Genomic DNA, 20,217 nt, shown 5'->3' with positions numbered 1-20,217 from the left:
CTTTCAAGGACACTTAAAAAGGAAAAAGGGTAACGTCAGGAGTCGATATACGGTCATAAGAAAGCAGAGCTGCGAATAAACAAACAATTGCCAAATATTTTGATAATCGTTTAATAATTCCAGTCATTTTTCAAGCAAAATGTAAAAATATTTGCTGGAAAATAAGGTCCCCAGAACACTGTTTGAAGCTAGAAAGGTGGCAGGGTCCGCCAAATATAAACAAAGTAAAACAGTATGAGATTGTGTTGTCCTTTAAGGTCAGTTCGTTTATTCAGTCATGAAAACAAAGAGTTTGTTTATTTAGCTTGTTTAGGCAAAAAAAAGCAGTCAATGAAGATCTTTCTCTTCTGATCTTCCCCAAAACTGCACAGTGCACCTTTAAAATGTGAAATCACATATTTTCGCTTGTTAACTCTTAACTACAGCTACAGCTAATAATCGAGTAGTTGTGAACTTTTAAATAAGTCACAAACTATTTTAACAATCTCTCATTTTGAGTCATTTTGTAAGGGAAAAAAAAGTCAAAAAATCTAAAATTTCAGCTTCTTAAATGTGAATAGTTTCTGTTTTCTTTCCTCCTCTGGACAAAACAAGACATTTGAGGACAGTAAAACAGTATTCAACTGTGTTGTCCTTTAAGGGCATTTTGTTTTTATTCAGTTTATTCAGCCATGACAACAAAGAGAGTGTTTATTTAGTTAGTTTAGGCATGAAATATCTTTCTCTTCTGATTCAAACGTCCTCCCCAAACCTACATACTGCACCTTTAACGCAAACATGACCAACAGACACACTCGCCCCCCCTCCCTCTGGTATAAGTCTCCTAAAAGCCCCACTCGATCTGAATAGATCTCTACTGAGACCACTAAAAATAATTCACTGTTGTGTAACACAGCACAAGACGGGGAAACAGGGGCCTGCACAACTGCCTGTTTGTCCTGCCGCCGTCCTGCTTTTTGTTGCCTCGGCTCCACAAGATGGCGACAAAACCCGCGAGTGCACGTTTGCAGAACATCTTGTTCCTGTTCTCATCATACAGCATCACCACCATCTCCCCACATTGTCATTAAGAGTGATGGACGACACCAGTCCAAGGCATCTGACGTGACAGTCGTCCCAAAGGTCAAGGCTGCAGGTTGACGCCTCAGGAGTGCGTACTTTGCTTTTTGAGAGAAAACTGTTGAGAAAATTAAACTTTAAAATTAAAAGTTAAATATCACATGCTACATTTATGCCACTTTAATGCTGAATTATTGTGAAATGTCTGTGAGCAGTTGAACCCCTTGACCTGCTGGGGGTGTGGTGGAGGCACATGTTGGGAGCAGGTGGGTGTGTATGTGGTGGAGCTCGTCACGTGACGCACAGCCTGGCTACTGTCACGCTGGTATAAATCCACCTCTGGTGTATTTAGTCAGCCCTTTTTTCCGTCTCCACGCAAAGCCTCCTCAAGTCCAGGCTACAGAAACAGTAGCTTCGACTTTTTCTTCTCCAGTCATGGCAGGTAAGTAACCTTTTTTTTTAACATTTCAAACGTTTCCAACCTGCGACAGCTCGTCCTCGTTCTCGTCCTCGCGGCTGCAATTGAGTGTTTTCTGTCAAAAAAAAAAGTTTTCAAAGTAGCGTTTGAAGTTCTCGCGGTGTTTTAGTTAAACATCGGGTTTTAAAGTCGCTCGTGTGTTGTGTGGTTTGTGATGTTGGAGCAGCTTTCCTGACGCGAGTGAGAGCGAAAAGTACATGTTGTCTTCCTCCCCCCCCATCTGTGATTGAAGCTGTCAGCCATGTCTTGAAACACGACCACCATATATGACAAGTCATTGGACCACAAGGGAGCCTCGATGACTGTGTGCTCCTCTGCGTTTGTCATGTTGTAAGTGTAGTGAGGAGACTTGTTAAGCGGAAAAAAAATAAATAAATAAATAAATCTGGTCGTGATGTGTTAAAGTGAATGACATGTCAGCTGAAAGAAAAATCATATTTGCAGTGGGACCCCTTTCAGGTCCTTGACCTTACATTTGGAAACACTGCGTGCTACTGTATGTGTCCCAACTCCCACTGGTGGTATGCTCTTACTGGTTAAAATGGAAGAGAAGGGTGTGTGTGAGTCCACATGTAGGTTACAGTTGAGCTTTTTTAACTTTAAACGGGCTCCTTGTAGTTTTGGAGAAGAAATTCAAACTCATAATGTCAATAATTGCAATTAATGAGGTAATAATACGAACTCAGACGCATTTATTTTTTTCCACAACTGAAAAAACAAGCTGTTCTCTACTGTTTTGAAGCTAGAAAGGTGGCAGGGTCCGCCACAGGATGAAATCGTGTTGTCCTTTTTCAAGGTCAGTTTTTTTCAGTCATGAAAACATAGTTTGTTTAGGCATTAAAAAATGCTCTCTCTTCTTCCCCAAAACTGCACATTACTCCTTTAACTGTCTGCATCAGTACTTGTTGTACCAACTGAAAAGGGGGCGTGAGAGAAAAGGAGGTGTGGTGCCTGCGAACAGCCAGCCAGAGGGAACAACTTCTCCTGGCAACGCCACGACTGGCTCCACGTTATAGAAACACTTCATACACACTGTTCCTACTGTCTTACTTCTCACTTCTTGCTCGTTATTGGTATGGTTGGTATACAATCCACGTGGGGGTTGGTGTTGGCCCACATGCGACAGTCGCACAACCTCTCCAGCGCCGATGACTTCATCATCCCAGATTTTATATGTCCTCTCACAGGCTAGTCATTGTTCTCAAACATGACCTGGCAGGTAGCTGACAGATTTTTTCCCTCCCTGCTGCTTCAGGGGGAGGTAAAAGAACAGGCACCGCTCTGCAAATAAAACTCGCCGTAATGAGACATTTAATCGGCTACCGGCTACTAAAGTCTTATTATTCTTGAAGCGAGTGAGAAATCTCAGGTTGAGGCCAGACCATAGTGCTTGTGGAAATTCAGCTTGTTTTTGAGTATTTCAAAATGACAGATGTGTTTAATTTTGTGGACTGATGGAGACGCTAAGCTTCCAGATGTTTCAGACAGGAAAGGATCCATGGAAGAAGCTGTTGCAGTTGCACTTTTTAACCAATTTTGGGCAAATTCTGTTGTACATTTCATCTTCCTGTGAATAATCGGCCAAATGTGAAGGATTGGACTTCGTGTCAAGACATTTGCAGTGTAGTTACGATACAGTTAAAGGTGCAGTGTGTAGGATATAGTGGCATTTAGTGGTGAGGTTTCAGACGGTGAACAACTGAGCACCAAGTGTTTCTCATTTCTGTCAAAAGATCCTCGTAAATAACCCCTAAATCCTAAACACTGGACTTTTTTTCTTTCTTTTTTTAAATCTCTGGAAAAGTTTTAGGTATTTAAAGCATCGGTGTCAAACTTAAAGGTGCAGTATGTAAGAAGTGGCCACCTGTAGAATTTACAGTCTATACTAACAGGGGACAGCATGTCACCAGAGTAACAGCTAACTGTAGCTGCTGTTAGCTCAGCTAGCTCAGTTAGCAGTGCAGCTAGCAGTACGGACTGTGAACCGGGAACACCGGGGGAGTGTCGGTGTTTACACTGCTAGCGAGGAAGCTTTGGACTGGGACGACCAGGGGCTAGCTGGTTAGCATGCTAACTTCCATAGATAACTCTGTAAAACAATACATAGACTCCATAATGTCAAATGTTCTGCTGAAGAACTTTAGTTAGTTTTGTTGTTTTCAACTAAAATTCTTACATGTTGCACGTTTTTTATTTTTTTTGTATATTCGCTCTGAATGCTTGTCCAACTATTTGGGGAAATGTTTGATTTCACTATGTAGACAAGGAACATCAAAACCAGACACACTTGTCTAAGACGAGAGGAGTCTGCCATCAAATATCTTGATTTAAATAATATTGTTTCTATAAATCTAGTGTCAAAAAGTGGACTCATCATATCAATGTTGTTAAATTTAACCCTTGATGTGTTTCCGTCCTCTGCAGACCAGGCTTTTGTGACGTTGGCCACCAATGACAGCTATGCTCGGGGAGCCATGGTTCTGGCCAAGTCCCTCCGCAACCACAAAACATCCAAGAAGCTGGTGGCACTCATTGGTCCATATGTGTCAGAGGCTTGCCAGTAAGATACCTCACCTCCAAAAAGCAGTTAAACATCTCTGAATCACACCTGATGGTCATGTTTCCGAACTGGACTGTGTATGGTGATTCATTCTTTAGCGTTGTGAACCTTCAGGTCCGTGCTGAAGAGGATCTTCGACGAGGTGAGGGTGGTGGACGTGCTGGACAGCGGCGACACGGCGCACCTGGCCATGATGAAGAGGCCCGACCTGGGCGTCACCTTCACCAAACTCCACTGCTGGACTCTCACACATTACTCCAAATGTGTTTTCATGGACGCAGACACACTGGTGAGACACATTTTTGTTTTGCAAGACAGACTGTTACTATGCGTGTGTGTACGTGTTGTCCATTTGTTTGTTTTCTGCTTCCTAGGTGCTTTCAAATATAGATGAGCTGTTTGACAGAGAGGAGTTGTCAGCTGCTCCTGACCCTGGCTGGCCCGACTGCTTCAACTCCGGTGTGTTTGTTTTCTGTCCTTCTATGGAGACTTATGGCAAACTGCTTCAGTATTGTACAGAACACGGCAGCTTTGACGGTAAGTCAAGAGGAACACATTTCGACGCTTTGGTTTTGTGTTCAAAAGTATGTTCTCTGTTTTTAATGATATTGTAAATGGGGTTGCAGTGATAGATACCTTGAAATCGTGTTTTTTCAGAAATTGTAATCGTAAATTGAAGAGTTTTAGACTGTTGGAGTAATTCGGAGACATGACCTTGGTCTCTGGGACCTTTTTTTAAAAATTGACATTTCACAGATTAAACCAGTAATTGAAAATACTCAATAGTATAATCATTAGTTGTAGACCTACTTTCTTTTAAAGGAGTAGTTTGACATTTTGGGGAATACACTTGTTAGCTTTCTTGCAAAGACTTGAATTAGTAGAGCACTATTAGCACAAAATATAACCCCAGTAAAACCAAATTGTATTAATTAAACACTGTAATATAACATGTTAATGGGGTGAGCGTCGGACTACCGCGTTGCATCGCGTAACATCTGACGCTCTGTCCACTGAGACGCTGTTAGATATGGACTTTTGTTGTGTAGTGAACTGTTGAGTTCAGACTGGAGACGTGATTGGTCAAGTTAAAGATGGGTACTTGCTATCTTTCTACATTTGTACTTTTTAAGCAGAAAATACACATTATATATTGTGATGTTGGAAATGACAATGAAACATAGCAGACAGCAAGATGGTTGTAATAGCAACGCTGTGTTTTTTGTCCCTGGTGGTCTCCCTTCGGCCAGATTATTATTATTTCAACTTAATATATCAACTCTTCATCCATGATGCAACGCTTTCAGCACAAGCGACAGGAAAAAGTACAATCAGGGCAGCTCAAACTGGCACCAGAAAACAATGTGATTGTGTCAGTGCTAAGTTCGCATTCAGTTATAGACAGTCATTATGCTAAGCTGACCATCTTCTACCTGTAGCTTCATATTTAGCAGACACATGTTGAATAAGAGTGGTAACAATCTTCTCATCCAACTCTTGATTAGAACCAAATAAATGTATCTCCCAAAATATTTTCAGTATACCCACTATCAGTTATCCTTTTTAATGTATTTCTATATGTTGGCATTAGATGAAATGTATTTATTTATCTATGCCACTTACAACTTTCCCCTTTTTAAAATAGACATTTCACATTTCTTGCCAAAAGCATCACAAGAAAGGATTTCGGTGTCTCGAATTGCCTAACCAGAAATGGTTTACCACCACTGACGTGTGATGATGTCGGTAGTCTTTTTTTCCAGTCATGCTCACACATTCAGCTTCAGTCACATTGAGTTCTTGGTAACATGACTTTAAACCGAGCTTGTTTATCTTTTGCTCTAAGTAAGTCCTTTTTATCGAGCGCGGTGCCCGGGCACAAGGGCCTCCTGTCACAGACCGTCTAGCTCTGCTGAGTTATTCTCAGGGGCTCGTTGGGGTGGGGTGGAGGTTAAATTTGAGAGGGCCTGTTTTTGCACAGAGCACCGGTTGACATTCAGCAGCTCTTCTCGGTGAGGCGTACTGTAACTGAATTGTCGTTTTGGCTCCATATCGGGTTTACTGAACAGCTCAAATCGGCGGCTGAAGAGATCATTGCTGCATAGCTGTAGGGTGCTCTGCAGGTTTACCAGCTTTGCTTTCTGGGAGAAGTTACAGCATACAGCAGCTTCAACCTAATTCAGCCACTGGCATTTTTATTTTTAAAAAGTGGGTTCCAGTGGGTATCCAGTAAACATTTTGCCTCGACAGAACATTCATTCATTCATGGGCAGCTTTTTTAAATATCCTTTTAAAAACTTCAACCTCTTAAAGTATACAGTTACGTCACCCCAGTCGAGCTTCACATACCTTTTTCAAATACACTAGCTCACAGCTTCTGTACATTGCTGTGTTGAGAAGCTTTCAGCACTTATCAAGTGTAAAACTAGAACCTGGGACTTACATGATCCTGTACATCGTATATGTGCTAAGATGTCTAACCGTGTCCTGTTTCTGACAGCCGTCATTGTAACTGCTGAGAGATTCATTCAGAAATGTGTCGAATCTAAGAATCTTTTTATTTTCTTAAGAATATTAACTTGTAGCAGTGAGGTTGCAGATTGCAACCAACTGAATACCCCCCATCTCAAAAGGTCCTCTACAGGGCTACTGTAGCAACAAGGTGGCACAAAATGAAACAATGGGGTTCATGCGAAGGTGATACAAACACAATGATTCTTTGTTTCAGGTGATTAAATACCAATTAAAATGTTCATGTTCAAACTCTGCCCCTAAATCGCCTTCAAATCTACAACCTGGAGCTTTTTTTAAAAGATATAATTTGTAGCGTTTCCGCATTAAAATGTCTAAAGTCAACTAGACCTCCGTTATCTATTTTTGGAGTTGTGTACTTAAATTATCCCAAATGTTTCCAAACCCAGAGAAATTTAAGTGTGTTTAAGTTTTAAGATTATTTTGTCAAAATACTATATCCAAACTCAGTTCATGCAAGTGTGCAATGAGCTAAAATCACACCTGCATATGTACCAGCTGGGCTCTATTCAGATTAATTGTGACCTCAAAATGCTACCGAACAAATGAAATACTTGTGGGATAAACAAATCAGGATGCAGTTCCATAGCAGGGCTCAGCCGAGCTTGTCCTTGTTAGCAGCAGCGAACCTTTTTAACATTAAATTACGAGCTGTTTTCCCTTGTGATACTCTGAAAGAGCTTCCATCAGGGAGAGTTCATCGGAAAAACCAATTAGTTTGCTTGATAGTGGCCAAAGCTTTCAAGTGCCGACTCATTCTGGCTGCCACCAGTGTTTGATGGCAAGAATTTTTCCATCACAATCGCCTCAGACACAGACATTATTGTCTTGTGTTTTTCAGAAAAAAAATCCTTTTTGTCACTGGATATTGATGTGTTTTTCAGTTTAATATTATTTATATTCTTATATCCAATATTTCCATGTGATGTTCCCGTGTCTGTATGCCTGATGGCATCCTAATGAATAAAGCTGTCTTATTTATAGACATGGATGGTCTTTTCATGTGCGCTGAGGCATGAGATGAATTTTCTTTGACCTTTAGCATTTCACTTCCTCTACTGTAAGGAATACATGATGTACACATGCAGCTCTCTGCAGTACACAGATGATATTGAAACATAGCTGAGGAAAGACAACAAGAAAATCATTTCTGCGGTTGAACCCTATCTGTTCATCTGTAGCTCCAGTGTTGTCTGCTGCCAAGACAAACTGGCAGAGTTCGATGCACATTCTTGCCGAGCTCTGCTCATCCCCTCAAAATGAAGATCCTTGGCCCCATATTAAGTTTTGAAATCCCCAGTGGAGGTTGTGGGTTCGGACAAACAGCAGCTATGTGTGTTATTTTAAACTGCAGCAGGCTGCGGTTTCACAGACTGTACAGGCCTGTGCTTTTTAGGAGCTACATGTGAAAGTTCTATTAACGGCCAACATCCCTCCTTGTGCCAGTGTCAGCCCCGTGAATTACTGTGTGGCTGCTGGGTGAAGCCATTTAGCATGAATAGTGAATGCTTGCATCATGTCTTTGCTTGCTTTCAGATTTGGTGATGTAACAGAGGAGATGTTCACAAAAACAAAAAAGGTTTTGATAAAGGCTCAATTCAAATCTGGTTGTATACTCGAACTGTAACCGACCTACTTAACGTCAAATGCATCCGCTCGTCCCAAACTGTCCTCCCAGTTCTGTGTTTTACGTAAGCCACCGCCACGACAATGCCCCAGTTCTAAATTAGCCAAATTGAGCGAGGGCGAGTGGCTGTCCAGCCCTCCAGTCGGGCCCCCGGGACCTGGGGCAGCTCAAGTCCAAACTTTAAAATGGGTTCTACCCAGGGGGCAATGATAATTCAAGGCACCAGCCCAGAGAGTACCACAACATTTTAAATAGCCGTGTCTCGTTGTATTATTTAAAGTTGAGTCGTCATGAACAGGGCTGAGGATCACAATACAACTACAGAAAAAAAATCCCCGCATTCCAATACTGATAATGAAATAATACTTTTGAAGATTATTTACTATGATAAATAGACTTTTTTTTTTTTCATGTAACACAGCAAACCAAACTTCTAAAGTTGGTGATATTATCATTCAAATCAGAAACCGTATCAAAGGATAAGGCCTTGTCAACAAGTATAGGGATAATTTTCAAAACGGATATTTTCCCCCTCCATTGTTGCATTCTCATTACACAAAACAACGGCCATCATGCATGAATGAATAGATGTAATGTCTTTGTTTTCCAAACGTTTCGTTTTACTTGTCCACACAGACGCACAAGGGGAGGAGTTCTGAAAAATCTGCAGTTTAAAAGGCATTTCAAGTATTCTACGTTGTAATGACCTAAAACACTGTTCACGTTTTTAAATTTACAATAAAACATCAAAATTGCAGCCAAAAATAACCCGCAGAGTAGTTTTGCCTCGAGGCCTCTTCTCACGGCTGTGTGGGTGTGTACAGGCTGTGCTTGACTGCTCACAAACTTGTTTAATTGTTCTGCTCCTCAGGGAAAGAGCTATCAATTAATATCACATCAGAAATGTCTTAATTTGAAATGTCATTCCCGGACTTGAATTTTTTTTTTTTTTTTTTTTTGAATGGAGAGATATTTCACAACGGATCAAATTTCTCACTGTGTGATTCATACTGACAAACCCAGAGATTATTACCAGACGTGACAGGTCTTCTCAGCTCTACAGATCCTTTTAGTACCTTTTGTATCGAGTTATTCTCCGCAGCGAGCAGATGTTGTCAGTGACAAAGCTCCTAACGCTCAGCACCAAACAACAAAGTCGGCCACTAGCAGGCCAACATGGCAACCAAAACAAGGCTGAAGAGGAAACATGAGTCCAGATGAATGCTACTGTTGCTTCATCCTACTGGATGCGTAACGAGCAACTGTTTCGTAACACGTTTGGCATATCAACTTTCTGTGTTGATGAAATTGTTGCGTCTACGTGATCTGATCTCTTGAGTCTCGAGGCTGCAAACTTAATATGTGAATGACGTGAAACGCAGCAGTATTGCCCTCAGGCAGCTGACAACGCCGCGCCATAACTTTGCGCACCTCGAGCGGGGAACGAGTTTAGATATTAATATCAAAAGCTATGTTGCCATTATCTCATTAAGCTCTGTGATGATAATATGACTGCTAAGTATATCCATATGGAATACAATACACTATTAAGCACCTGTGTGAGGGGAGTTTAATACACGAAGGATGTCAGTCCACAATGGAGCATTCAAATCAGCACTGCCATCTGTTTACTGCAGCCTATTGAAAGGCTTCTGGTGTTACTGAGCAGTTTCTGACTTTGAGCTGAGTATTGGAGGTCAGTGAGCGCAAAAGGCAATCAGTCTTTGTCAGATATGAGATGAATAAATCCTCACTGCTGTGGTGGATAAGCCAAAAGAACTTGGCCATCCTATATATATACCCCCGGGCCTTTCGACAACACACTGGTCTTTGATATTTCTCCATCAGAGGATAAGCGTAGGGTGTCACAGACATGCCCATGTGACAACACGTTCTGTACGTTATGTCTCTGTGAATCTACTCTGTGCACATGCATGGCTTCAGATTGTAGTGTATATAATAAAACTGAGATAATTTAAATTCAAATAACCACAGCAGTTTGTAAAAGAAGGAAATGCAGCTCTGTGCTCAGAATGTGGAAACATTACTCTACCAGCTCGTCATTACTGATCGCAGCAGACTGCTGACTAATGCAGACTGGGCGGAAAGGCTAATTAATCTGGCTGTCACAGGTGGGCAGATCATTTGACTGCACTCTCTCACAGCTTTTCCTCTTTCAAATAAGCTTTTCCAGTCTTACAATAAAGCTGTCAAAGCTTTTTGTCGGCTGCGTTTTCGCAAGGTCACTCGACTGTTACGGCCACGCTATTATGCAAATAAATGAGACCAATAAAACACCATAATCCTCGGTTTTAGGGCTGCAACTAACAATTATTTTGTTACGCTCATCCGTACATTTAAAGGTGCACTATGTAGTTTTTGAGAAGAAATTTTAATCAGAAGAGAAAGCTCTTGATTGACTAAACAGAAGACAAAACAAAAAAAACCTTGTTGACTGCTCACTGGGAGTATAAAGTATAAATTACCAATCTAAAGATGGTACATTAATTGAACCGTGAAAGCAGTTGGAGTGATAATCTTTAAACCTTTTAGAGAGTTTAACCACATCTAAACTGCAGTTTTGCACAGATGATTCCTGTAGTATGTTGTAAGCATTGTGCCACATGTTGATTTTTATATTTTCCTCTCTCTGCAGGAGGAGACCAAGGTGTTCTGAATGGTTACTTCAACACTTGGGCAACAGCTGACATATCAAAACACCTCCCCTTCATCTACAACCTCAGCAGCATAGCCATCTACACTTACCTTCCAGCATTCAAGCAGTAAGTGTCAATCACAGGTCATATTTCTAAAACACGGTAGATAGACGTGAGATTGTGAATACTTCCTTTTGGTGTGTTTCCACAGTCTAAGCTACTTCAACTAGACGGTTGTATTATACTACAGCGGTCCGTCAACGTAACTGTCGCCTTGCGTATCAGGTGCAAAGCCAGGATGTAAGCAGATACTGGATCACATGAACGTGCAGTCGCATCGTGACATGACATCAGGTTACGCGCGAGATGAGAAGATTCCAGCGGCTCTGCCGGAGCATCCCCCAACAGGCCTCAGAGCTGGGTTGAATATCCACCACTGAGCTCCCAACAGCTGAAACCAAATCCTAAAATAGAGTGGTTTATTTAAAGACCTTTTATGCTCGCGTCTAGGACTGGTCATTGTGCACTACGTCTAAAGCTCCCCCTCCCCTCCCATCCTCACCGACTCTTAGTTTCTATGAGGAGAGAGGTTTAGATACAAACCTCATCAACAAGCTCTTAGGTTTGGTATTTCCTGGCAATCAAATCAGGATGACAGGGGTGATAAACAAGTATTTGCTTGTTGGTCGTTGTCAGCAGTTGTAGCGCTTCAAATGGCTGCCAAACACAGCAAAACAGCCCCCCAGCCCCAGGCCATATTCATATTTATGTGTTCATATGCAGTTTTGGCTCAGTTGGTAATAGTCACAATTTAATATAATGTAGTCCAATACAAGCCTGATAACACATCTACAACAAGCAACGTTAAGCCTTATTTTAAAATGAGTTTCCTGTTGTTGTGATACGAGTGGAGACAGCAGAGCTTTTCTAAAACTGTAATATACTTCTGCTTGCTGACAACATGTTGACCACAACTTTCTACAGAGTGCTATTACTATTGTGTTTGTTTCATTATTGACATTAGGGTTTAATTTTAAAGTAATGCATCGATACAACACATTAACAACCAGGGAGGATGGATACCATGGGTTCGTTCTGGAAAAAAGTCTGGCATTTCTGTCAGTTTTCAAACAAATGCTTAAGTAAATTGTTTGAAACGTGTGTTAGCGCAAATTGAATTAGCAGTTAGCAGGGAGCATTTTTTACCCTTAATTATCTCTAAAATGAAAATACTTGTATATTCAAATATTCTGTTTTTAAAGCCGTAAAAACGTCTTGTGATTTACTATATTACTCATTTCAGATATGGTGGCAATGCCAAGGTGGTCCATTTCCTAGGGAAGACCAAGCCATGGAGTTACACATTTGACCCCAAAGCCAAACAGATCGCAGGGAGTGTGCATGAAGCCACCTCACATCCGACCTTCCTTATGGACTGGTGGACCCTGTACTCGAGCACCGTGGTGCCCATGCTGCAGGAGCAATATGGAGATCAGCCTTTCCAGTCCGGATGTGTGGAGGTGAATGAACACATTTGTTTTTTTGCATCATCAGTCCTGCATTTACACCGAGAGTTGGAGATCTTTAAAACTTACAAATGATGTGGTTGATTTGCCTTTTTACAGTCTCACTTTTTGTTTATATGTCTAGCCTGCAACAAAATTAAATTACTTCAGAGCTGACTTGAGATGCCACAGTTATGGCCAAGTGTACACCGATCAGCCTCAACATTGAATGAACTAACGGGTGACGTGAATAACACTGATCCTTGGATTCAGGCATTCATGTGGAGGCCACTTGACATGCACCACCCAACCAAACATCTTTTGCAGAACAAGTACACCCCCTTATGGCAACTGCACTCCCTGATTGCAGTGCCCCACCACACCCAAAAACTGCAAAGGAATAGCTCAAGGAACACGACAAAGAGCTCAAGGTTTCGACCTGGCCTGATCCCAATCCGATTGAGCATCTGTGGGACTTGATTGGGAGAACTTGGAGGCAAGAAGGCCGCTCGTTGAGCCCTTTCGTCAGGTTCATCAGGCCATTCCCGAGCAGTTTTTCGGTGTCTCAGGGTGCATTTTCCTGCTTGGGGAGGTCACCACCATCTGGGTGTTTTTGGTCTCTTGACAATGTTTTGGTAAGTGATGCGGCATCCACATGAATACCAGGACCCAAGGTTTCCCAGCAGATCAATGCACTGTAACGAGACGAGCAATCTTCAATTTATTTCACCCGTTGGTTCTTTTAACGTTATGACTGATGGGTGTGAAAGCCGGTGGAAACTTGCACGTGGTGCGTCGTAAATGCAGGAAATGTTTGGAAATGTGTTAAACTGTACTTTGCTGTCACATTTCCCCCCTTTTTTTTAATTTATACCTTTTTACCTTTTATTTTATTTTGTCGCCGATTCTGGACGATATACTCCTTTCTGTCTTCCCATTCATCTCATAAAGATCCAGTACATTGAAATAGTCACTGAGAGTGAGAGTAAGAGTGAACAACAGGTATGGTGTAATATTGGTGTTGTTTGTAAGCAGTTTGTTGGCACCTGGTTTAATGCTATGACTGCTCTTCCTCTAAAATCAAAGCTGGTTTAATGCTATTACTGCTCTTCATCTAAAATCAAAGCTGGTTTAATGCTAATACTGCTCTTACTCGAAAATTAGAGCTTAAGCTTGCATTTGCCTACGGCCATTAATTAGGAAAGGCTACGAATGGCGAGTCCAGTGCTTTCAAAGAGCAATGAGCGCTAAGGATGTGTTCTGCGCAGTCTGTATCTCCTGTCACAGATTGATTTTTCTTTTCCCCTTCTCTTTGTTTCACTATTTTGTATTGTTTTTATTTATTTTTTCTCAGTTTGAGAGCCAGTCTTCATATCCACAAGCACAAGAACCCCAGCTGTCCTCAGAAGAACGGAAGCAGAAATGGGAGCAAGGTCAGGCAGACTACATGGGAATGGACTCATTTGACAACATCAAGAAAAAGCTTGACACTTTCCTCAAATAGAGAAGGGATGCAGCGGGATATCAACAGAGCACTTGCAGTTTAACAAACCATCACCACGCGTCTCTCAAGAAGATACTGTAAGACAGGTTTTCCTTCGTACCTGTTTCTCAACCAGAAATGAGTTGAGTCTCTCCTTCCACCAGCACTACCCTCTCCATACTCCAAAGACGGAGCCGTTTAAACGGGAAATAAAAAGTTAAACATCAAACGGCTTTAATTGTCTATGCAAGACTGTCATTATTCAGTGACCCGCCACGGGTAGCTGTTCTGTTACACTGTGAAGAAAATCAAAAGATTTATCGTAAGATTAATTCACTTTTTTTTGCAATAAAAATGTTGCATTATTTTTTTTTTCATGTCAGTGCTTCTTGTAAAAAAGGAGGTGGCAACAAGAGTTAAACTGGCGTTTTGTATCTGTGTCTCAGATAAGCAGTCACTTACATGAACATTCTGTCCTTTTTCTTTTTTTTTTACCATGCAGTCATCTAGAAATCTTCTGAGCATTAACATGTTCTTCTCTCAGAAGTGTATTGCTCTTGAATTAAAACAGCCTCATAGATATAAAACATGTTTACAGCACTTCTAAAGGCCATGGTATGGTCAGTTAGCCATACATATACACTAGATCCTTTGTGCCTTAGTGTCTTGCTCTCTCTATTGCCATCATCCTATCTGTACTTGACTAGCAGCTTTTTCTGTAGGTGATGAGATTTATTATTTTCTTGTGTTTTACTTGACCAGCATGTTGACTGTACCACAAAATCTTTCATCTGGTATAATAAAACCGTCTTTCAAAGTTTTGGATTTGCTTGGATGTTTTTTTTGTTTTGTTTTTTTACCACTGGAGTGCGCTCTTATATATTTGTGGGTAAAATTAGGTTGTAATTGTTTTTTAATTTTTAAAAATGTTATTTTTATAGATGATTGAGATTGATTATATTATTATATTCAACAGGGGAATTGTGATAGGCGGGCCTGGGGAGTAACGGGAATACATGTAACAGGATTAAATAATAAGGATAAAAAAAAAAAGTGAATTATTCTAGTAAAGTTAGAGACAAAAATATGTAATTAAATTACAGATACATTCAGTAAAATGGAGGATTACTAACAGGCTTACATGTTTTAAATAAACACTGATGTAACCTGCGCACACATGACAACACACAAGCACTCTGGTCTTGAGTGAAACCAAGTAAACAGTACACACTTGTTATGGAGATGAAATAAAAATCATCTTTATTTGCACATGTTTGGTATTGAGGTAATCCAAAAGTAACGAAAAAGTAATCAAATTACATCACTTTAATATTGTGATGCTTGCATCACATCACATAATACTTTACTGACCACATTTTTTAATTGGTTATTAGTAAATATCAGAATACATTTTTAAGTAAACACATTTGTTTTTAATAAGTTAGTTTAATTTTGTTTTTTTTAAGTATGTTTTCTACTTTAACTCCAGTAAAATTGTTACTGGTAAACACTGTATTATTATTTATTTTTTTATGTATTTGTTTGTGTCTATATTTATGTATTTACTCATTGATTCCGAACACTTTGGATTCAAGCGAAGCCGGAAGTGACCCGGAGGGATGCTTCTCTCATCGGTCATGGTTTACTGGAAACGTCTCCAAAACCAAGAAGAAGAAAAATGGGAAAAGGCAAGAGGGTTTCCTCCCGGACACTTCCGGCTTCGCTTGAGTCCGGGAAGGACAGCCAGACTGGACTTTAATGACGGCCATTCAACTTTTGAGAAATATACGAAAATAGTGTTTGTATCTTTCATTAGAAGCTGACCCAAACAAACCTAACGGCTGGACACAGCTGAGGCCAGGTCGTTATATACGCGTTTTGTGTGGAAAGTAACGGGTGAACGTAACAAGTTAACGTTAACTAACGCTAAGCGCTTGCTAACACATGTACTCCAGGTCTCCGTTAACTTGAACGCAGCTCGGGGGGTTTTGGTGATGTGATCCGGGGGGCGTGCCGTGACCCGCGCTGTGGGTGATACAGACCGCTCCGCTCCGCCAGGAAAGTAAACACACCATTCCGTCAAGATGGCCCCGCTCTCCGCGTTCCGAGTGGCTCTCCTGGTGTCGTTCTCCGTCCTTCTGACGGTCGTGCTGGGTTTGGGACTGCCTGCCCTGCTGAACGCGGCGATGAGGATGTTGGGTTTACCGGAGACGAGCGTCACCGAGTGCATAGTTATGCTGTATTCACTTTTTGTGCTGTACGTTGCGACGCCTCGGATTCCCAGAGGATTGGTGGAGGTAACGTTATTTCTAACACTATAATGAACTCATGTGCTGTGTGGGTCACATTGTGTAGTCCCACAACACGTGCACAGGATGCAGGTGTCACAGCATCATCCATGCAGTTAAGACCAGAGGAGTTAAAGCTCCAACATGTTTTATTTGTATAAAGATTATTTATTAATGCATTCAAGGTATTATATCTTTTTTGCATGTCTGTATAGCTTTATATGTCACTTGGGGAGAAGCCTTCACTGTGTTGTGCCCCTCTCTGCAGGTGAAAGGGAAAGCCGTGCTTGTCACAGGCTGTGACTGTGGATTTGGTCATGCACTTGCCAAACATCTGCACAAACTGGGCTTCACCGTCTTTGCTGGATGTCTCCTCAAGGTACGGATAAAAATATAAAGCGACACCCGTTCAACGCAACAGCCCTGATGAAAGTCAGCATATTTAATGCTTGGCTCCTGCCAAAGCTGCTCCGAAGAGGCGTCCTTCTCAAGTTCACGGCCTGTAGCTGCATGTCCCAGTAGAAATAGGTTAAAGGTGCACTGTGTAGTTTTGGAGAAGAACGAACTAAAGAAACAAACTCTCTTTGTTTTCAAGACTGAACAAACTGACCTTAAAGGACAACACAGTTTCATACTGTTCTACTTTGTCTATATGTGGCGGACCCTGCCACCTGTCTAGCTCAAAACAGTCTTCCAGGGACTTTATTTTCCTCTGATTTATTCAGCTATGGGGAAAAAATGTTTTCTGAGTTTGTATTAGTACCGTAATAAAAATTCTGAGTTTGAATTTCTCCTCCAAAACCACATAGTGCCCCTTTAAATCTTCATCTTAATGTCATGTGTTGGTGAGGAGAAGTGTCATCCTTGCAGGATAAAGGCGGAGAGGGTGCAAAGGAACTGGAGGAGTTTCATTCAGATCGCATGAAAGTAGTCCAGCTGGACGTGTGCAGCGACGAGCAGGTGAACCAGGCTGTGGAGTATATCAGAGACAACCTGGCTGACTCAGAAAAGGGTGAATAAGTCCTGCGTTCACTAACTCAGATTAAAGGTCAGTGTATGTGTTCATTCACAAACTCTTCTTCCCCCCTCTCTGACAATCTGTCACTGCTCATGACCCAGGTCTGTGGGCTGTGGTGAACAACGCTGGCGTGTCGACCTTCGGAGATGTCGAGTTCACGTCCATGGACACCTACAAGCAGGTGTCAGAGGTCAACCTGTGGGGCACCATCAGGGTCACCAAGGCTGTTCTGCCGTTAATCCGAAGGGCCAAAGGTCAGAAGCTGGAAAATAACAGTATTTTACACGTGACATATATACTTGAATAAGTTAAATAGTGTCCAAAGAAGCAGAACTGCAAACTCTTAAAGGGAAAAGCACCTTGGATTTGACATTTTCCGAGTTTCTAGGATTATAAACATTCTTCGAATTCCTGTTTGCAGGAAAACTATGCAGCCTACTAATGAGTTGTGTCCCATGATTTCTGTGAGGGATGCTGATAAGGTTGTCAAAAGTATTGATACTTAGATATCACTTATTTAAAACAATTTTATATCCGCATTTGATAGTTTTGAAAGCACCAAAGCTGTACAAAAAACAGATCTACAATCAGATTTTCTTTTGCTCTTTCTGAGCATGCACAGAGACTCAGTGACTTTTTCCTGTACCAACACTTTGTGGAGGATGTTAAAGGTGCAATATGTAAGAATTTTATCTTAAAACATTTAAAAATCAACTCAAACGATCAACAGAATGTGAAGAAATAACCGCTCTGAAATGATGACATCTTTGAATCGAGAAATCTTGAATCTAAGTTATCTCCGTAACCCGCCTGAACCTGCCCGTCCAAAGCTTCTGTGCGGGTGGTGTAAACACAAACACTGCCCTGCTGTCCAAGCTGCGGTTAACTCTGGTTATATGCTTCCCCATTTGGTTTAAATCTGAATTTGGCAGGATTACATACAGCACCTTTGATTTCAAATATCTACTTTTACCTACGTTTTTCTTTTTTTCTATGGTAGTGTAAAAACAGGTATGAAGTATTGTTTTTTTTCTTCTTTTTTATTGTTCAAAATGCTGGTTTAGTGACAGCCTGAGATGCTAACAATGCAAACGTGCCTGAAATTGAGAGACACATTTCAAGTCTTTCCCAATAATGTGAAATGACTCTTTGAATATTGATCATTTCTCTCAAAATATTGACAAAGAAAAGAAGTTACACAAAAAGCTGTCTTGAAAATATACAGTGAAAACCAGTTTAACAGGTTATAATCCAGTGAAGTCATGCTAGTCACCTAAAATCAAGTTTAAACAGGTGATATTGAAGAGAAAATACAAAAGTAGTTCATTTCTCAGCTTGGGTGCAGTAGCAGCTTTTCGGTAATAAGTGACTCATCAGGAAATATGGTTAATTTATTTGCTTATCTAAGCTCGACTCCAGGCAGCGCACTCATTAAGAGCGTCTCTAAAGAGAGTTGAACTTTGGACCTGGAGGCTTAACTTTGAGTTGGAAGCAATTACATAATTTCATTACTCGTGGTGCTAAATTAAATCACATCGTGTCATACAGTTTTGTTTTGGTCACGTTTCTGAACATCTCCGCAGGCCGCGTCGTGAACCTGGCCAGCATGTACGGGAGGATGGGAAACGTCATGCGCTCGCCCTACTGCGTGTCTAAATACGGCGTGGAGGCTTTTTCCGACTGCCTCCGCTACGAGATGAAGACCTGGGGCGTCAAAGTGTCCGTGATCGAGCCGGGTAACTTCATCGTGGCCACCGGCATCCTGACCCGCGACATCGTGGCCAGCACGGCCAACAAGCTGTGGAGCGAGGCGCCCGCGCAGGTGAAGGAGGATTATGGGAAAGCCCACTTCGAGCAGCACATGGCTCTGATGCGCTCTTACTGCAACAGCGGGCAGAAGGAGGTGGCCCCTGTGCTGGATGACATCACTGATGCCATCGTGTCCAAGCGTCCTTACACCAGGTACAACCCCATGGAGCCCCACTGGTGGATCAGAGTGCAGCTCATGACCCATCTGCCCGGCGCCATATCCGACTTCCTCTACTTCTAGAAGAGAAGCTGTTCCCTTCTGTTTCACCCCTCTCAGATCAAATTGCAGCTTATTCTTCAACTATGTAGCGTAACTACGCAGATCTACAAAACTTAAGAGAGGGGACTCAGCGACACATTCCTCAGCACTTGCAATCATTCACTGATCATGCCTTAAAACTTAATGATTTTTTAAACTGAAACTTTTTATATCTTTGACAAAAAAAACACAACTTTTATCTATACAGATACATGCCGTGATAAGTAGTAACTACTTTGTGTTGGATATCAGCAGGGCTATGACATACTGGTAGCTGTGAATACTGCGTCGTCATTACTTGTGGTTTTATCTTTTAAAAAAACGTGTTTGTCCCCGTTATATTTCTAATGTTTTGTCTTTTGAGAATCGCCTGAAGCTGGCAGGGCTCAACAGACGGCTCCTGCTGCTCTGTTGTGACTGACGCCGGAACAAACCAAGGTCAGCTACTGTAAGAACGTGGTGAGATTTTGGCTCGACTCGCCCCGAAGTTACGTAACGGCCAACACAAGCCCACTTTGTCTCGCAATGCGCCATGAGAATCCTGCGTGCCACTTCGACAGCGAAGTTGATTGATGTGATTAATGGGCGAACGAAAAGGTCCCCTTCCCTCCCCCACCTCCTCAGTGGGAAAAAAATATTTTGTATATACAATAATGTGAATGAACAGAGCATTTTATTTTGAAAAATATTACAATCACAGTGTCATGATTTGAAATAAATTGACCAAAATGTGGTTGTGTGGTTTGTTGGTCTCATTTAATATAGGGCCTGGCAAGTGTAATGATACAAATGACCACCAGGGGGTGCACGTGCATCATAGAAAACCACCGCTGCTGTGCTCATGCATGAACCATCTGCAGTCTCAGATAATGTTAATAGTATTAAAATCACATTATAGCAAAGCTGAAGCACAGAGAAGAATTTTTTGGGGGGGAAATTCAG

The 20,217-nt window shown here is 41.5% G+C and overlaps 2 protein-coding genes across 3 annotated transcripts; both read left to right on the top strand.

Moving 5' to 3' along the window:
• Nucleotides 1-1,350: 1,350 nt before the first annotated feature.
• On the top strand, nucleotides 1,351-14,721 carry gyg1b (glycogenin 1b). 2 transcript variants are annotated; one of them, XM_084340375.1, is made up of 8 exons: nucleotides 1,351-1,501; nucleotides 3,962-4,097; nucleotides 4,212-4,386; nucleotides 4,472-4,634; nucleotides 10,913-11,039; nucleotides 12,217-12,433; nucleotides 13,370-13,420; nucleotides 13,773-14,721. In XM_084340375.1, exons 1-8 carry the CDS (start codon nucleotides 1,495-1,497, stop codon nucleotides 13,920-13,922), a joined length of 1,026 nt encoding a protein of 341 aa, XP_084196501.1. In that variant the 5' UTR covers nucleotides 1,351-1,494; the 3' UTR covers nucleotides 13,923-14,721. The 2 variants fall into 2 exon arrangements, with proteins under 2 accessions (XP_084196501.1, XP_084196502.1); XM_084340376.1 differs by lacking the exon at nucleotides 13,370-13,420 and having other exon boundaries at nucleotides 1,353-1,501.
• An 880-nt stretch (nucleotides 14,722-15,601) lies between these two features.
• Nucleotides 15,602-20,008, top strand: bdh1 (3-hydroxybutyrate dehydrogenase, type 1). The gene is made up of 5 exons (XM_084339870.1): nucleotides 15,602-16,198; nucleotides 16,458-16,568; nucleotides 17,060-17,201; nucleotides 17,309-17,461; nucleotides 18,791-20,008. The coding sequence occupies exons 1-5, from the start codon at nucleotides 15,986-15,988 to the stop codon at nucleotides 19,255-19,257; spliced, it is 1,086 nt and encodes a 361-aa protein (XP_084195996.1). The 5' UTR covers nucleotides 15,602-15,985; the 3' UTR covers nucleotides 19,258-20,008.
• The last annotated feature ends 209 nt before the right edge of the window (nucleotides 20,009-20,217 follow it).

The sequence above is a fragment of the Pagrus pagrus genome (genome assembly GCF_965226575.1).
Source record: "Pagrus pagrus genome assembly, chromosome: 20".
In the NCBI taxonomy this organism is placed as follows: Eukaryota; Metazoa; Chordata; class Actinopteri; order Spariformes; family Sparidae; genus Pagrus; species Pagrus pagrus.
Note: the sequence above shows the minus strand (reverse complement) of the source record. Positions and strands in the feature narration are given on the sequence as shown.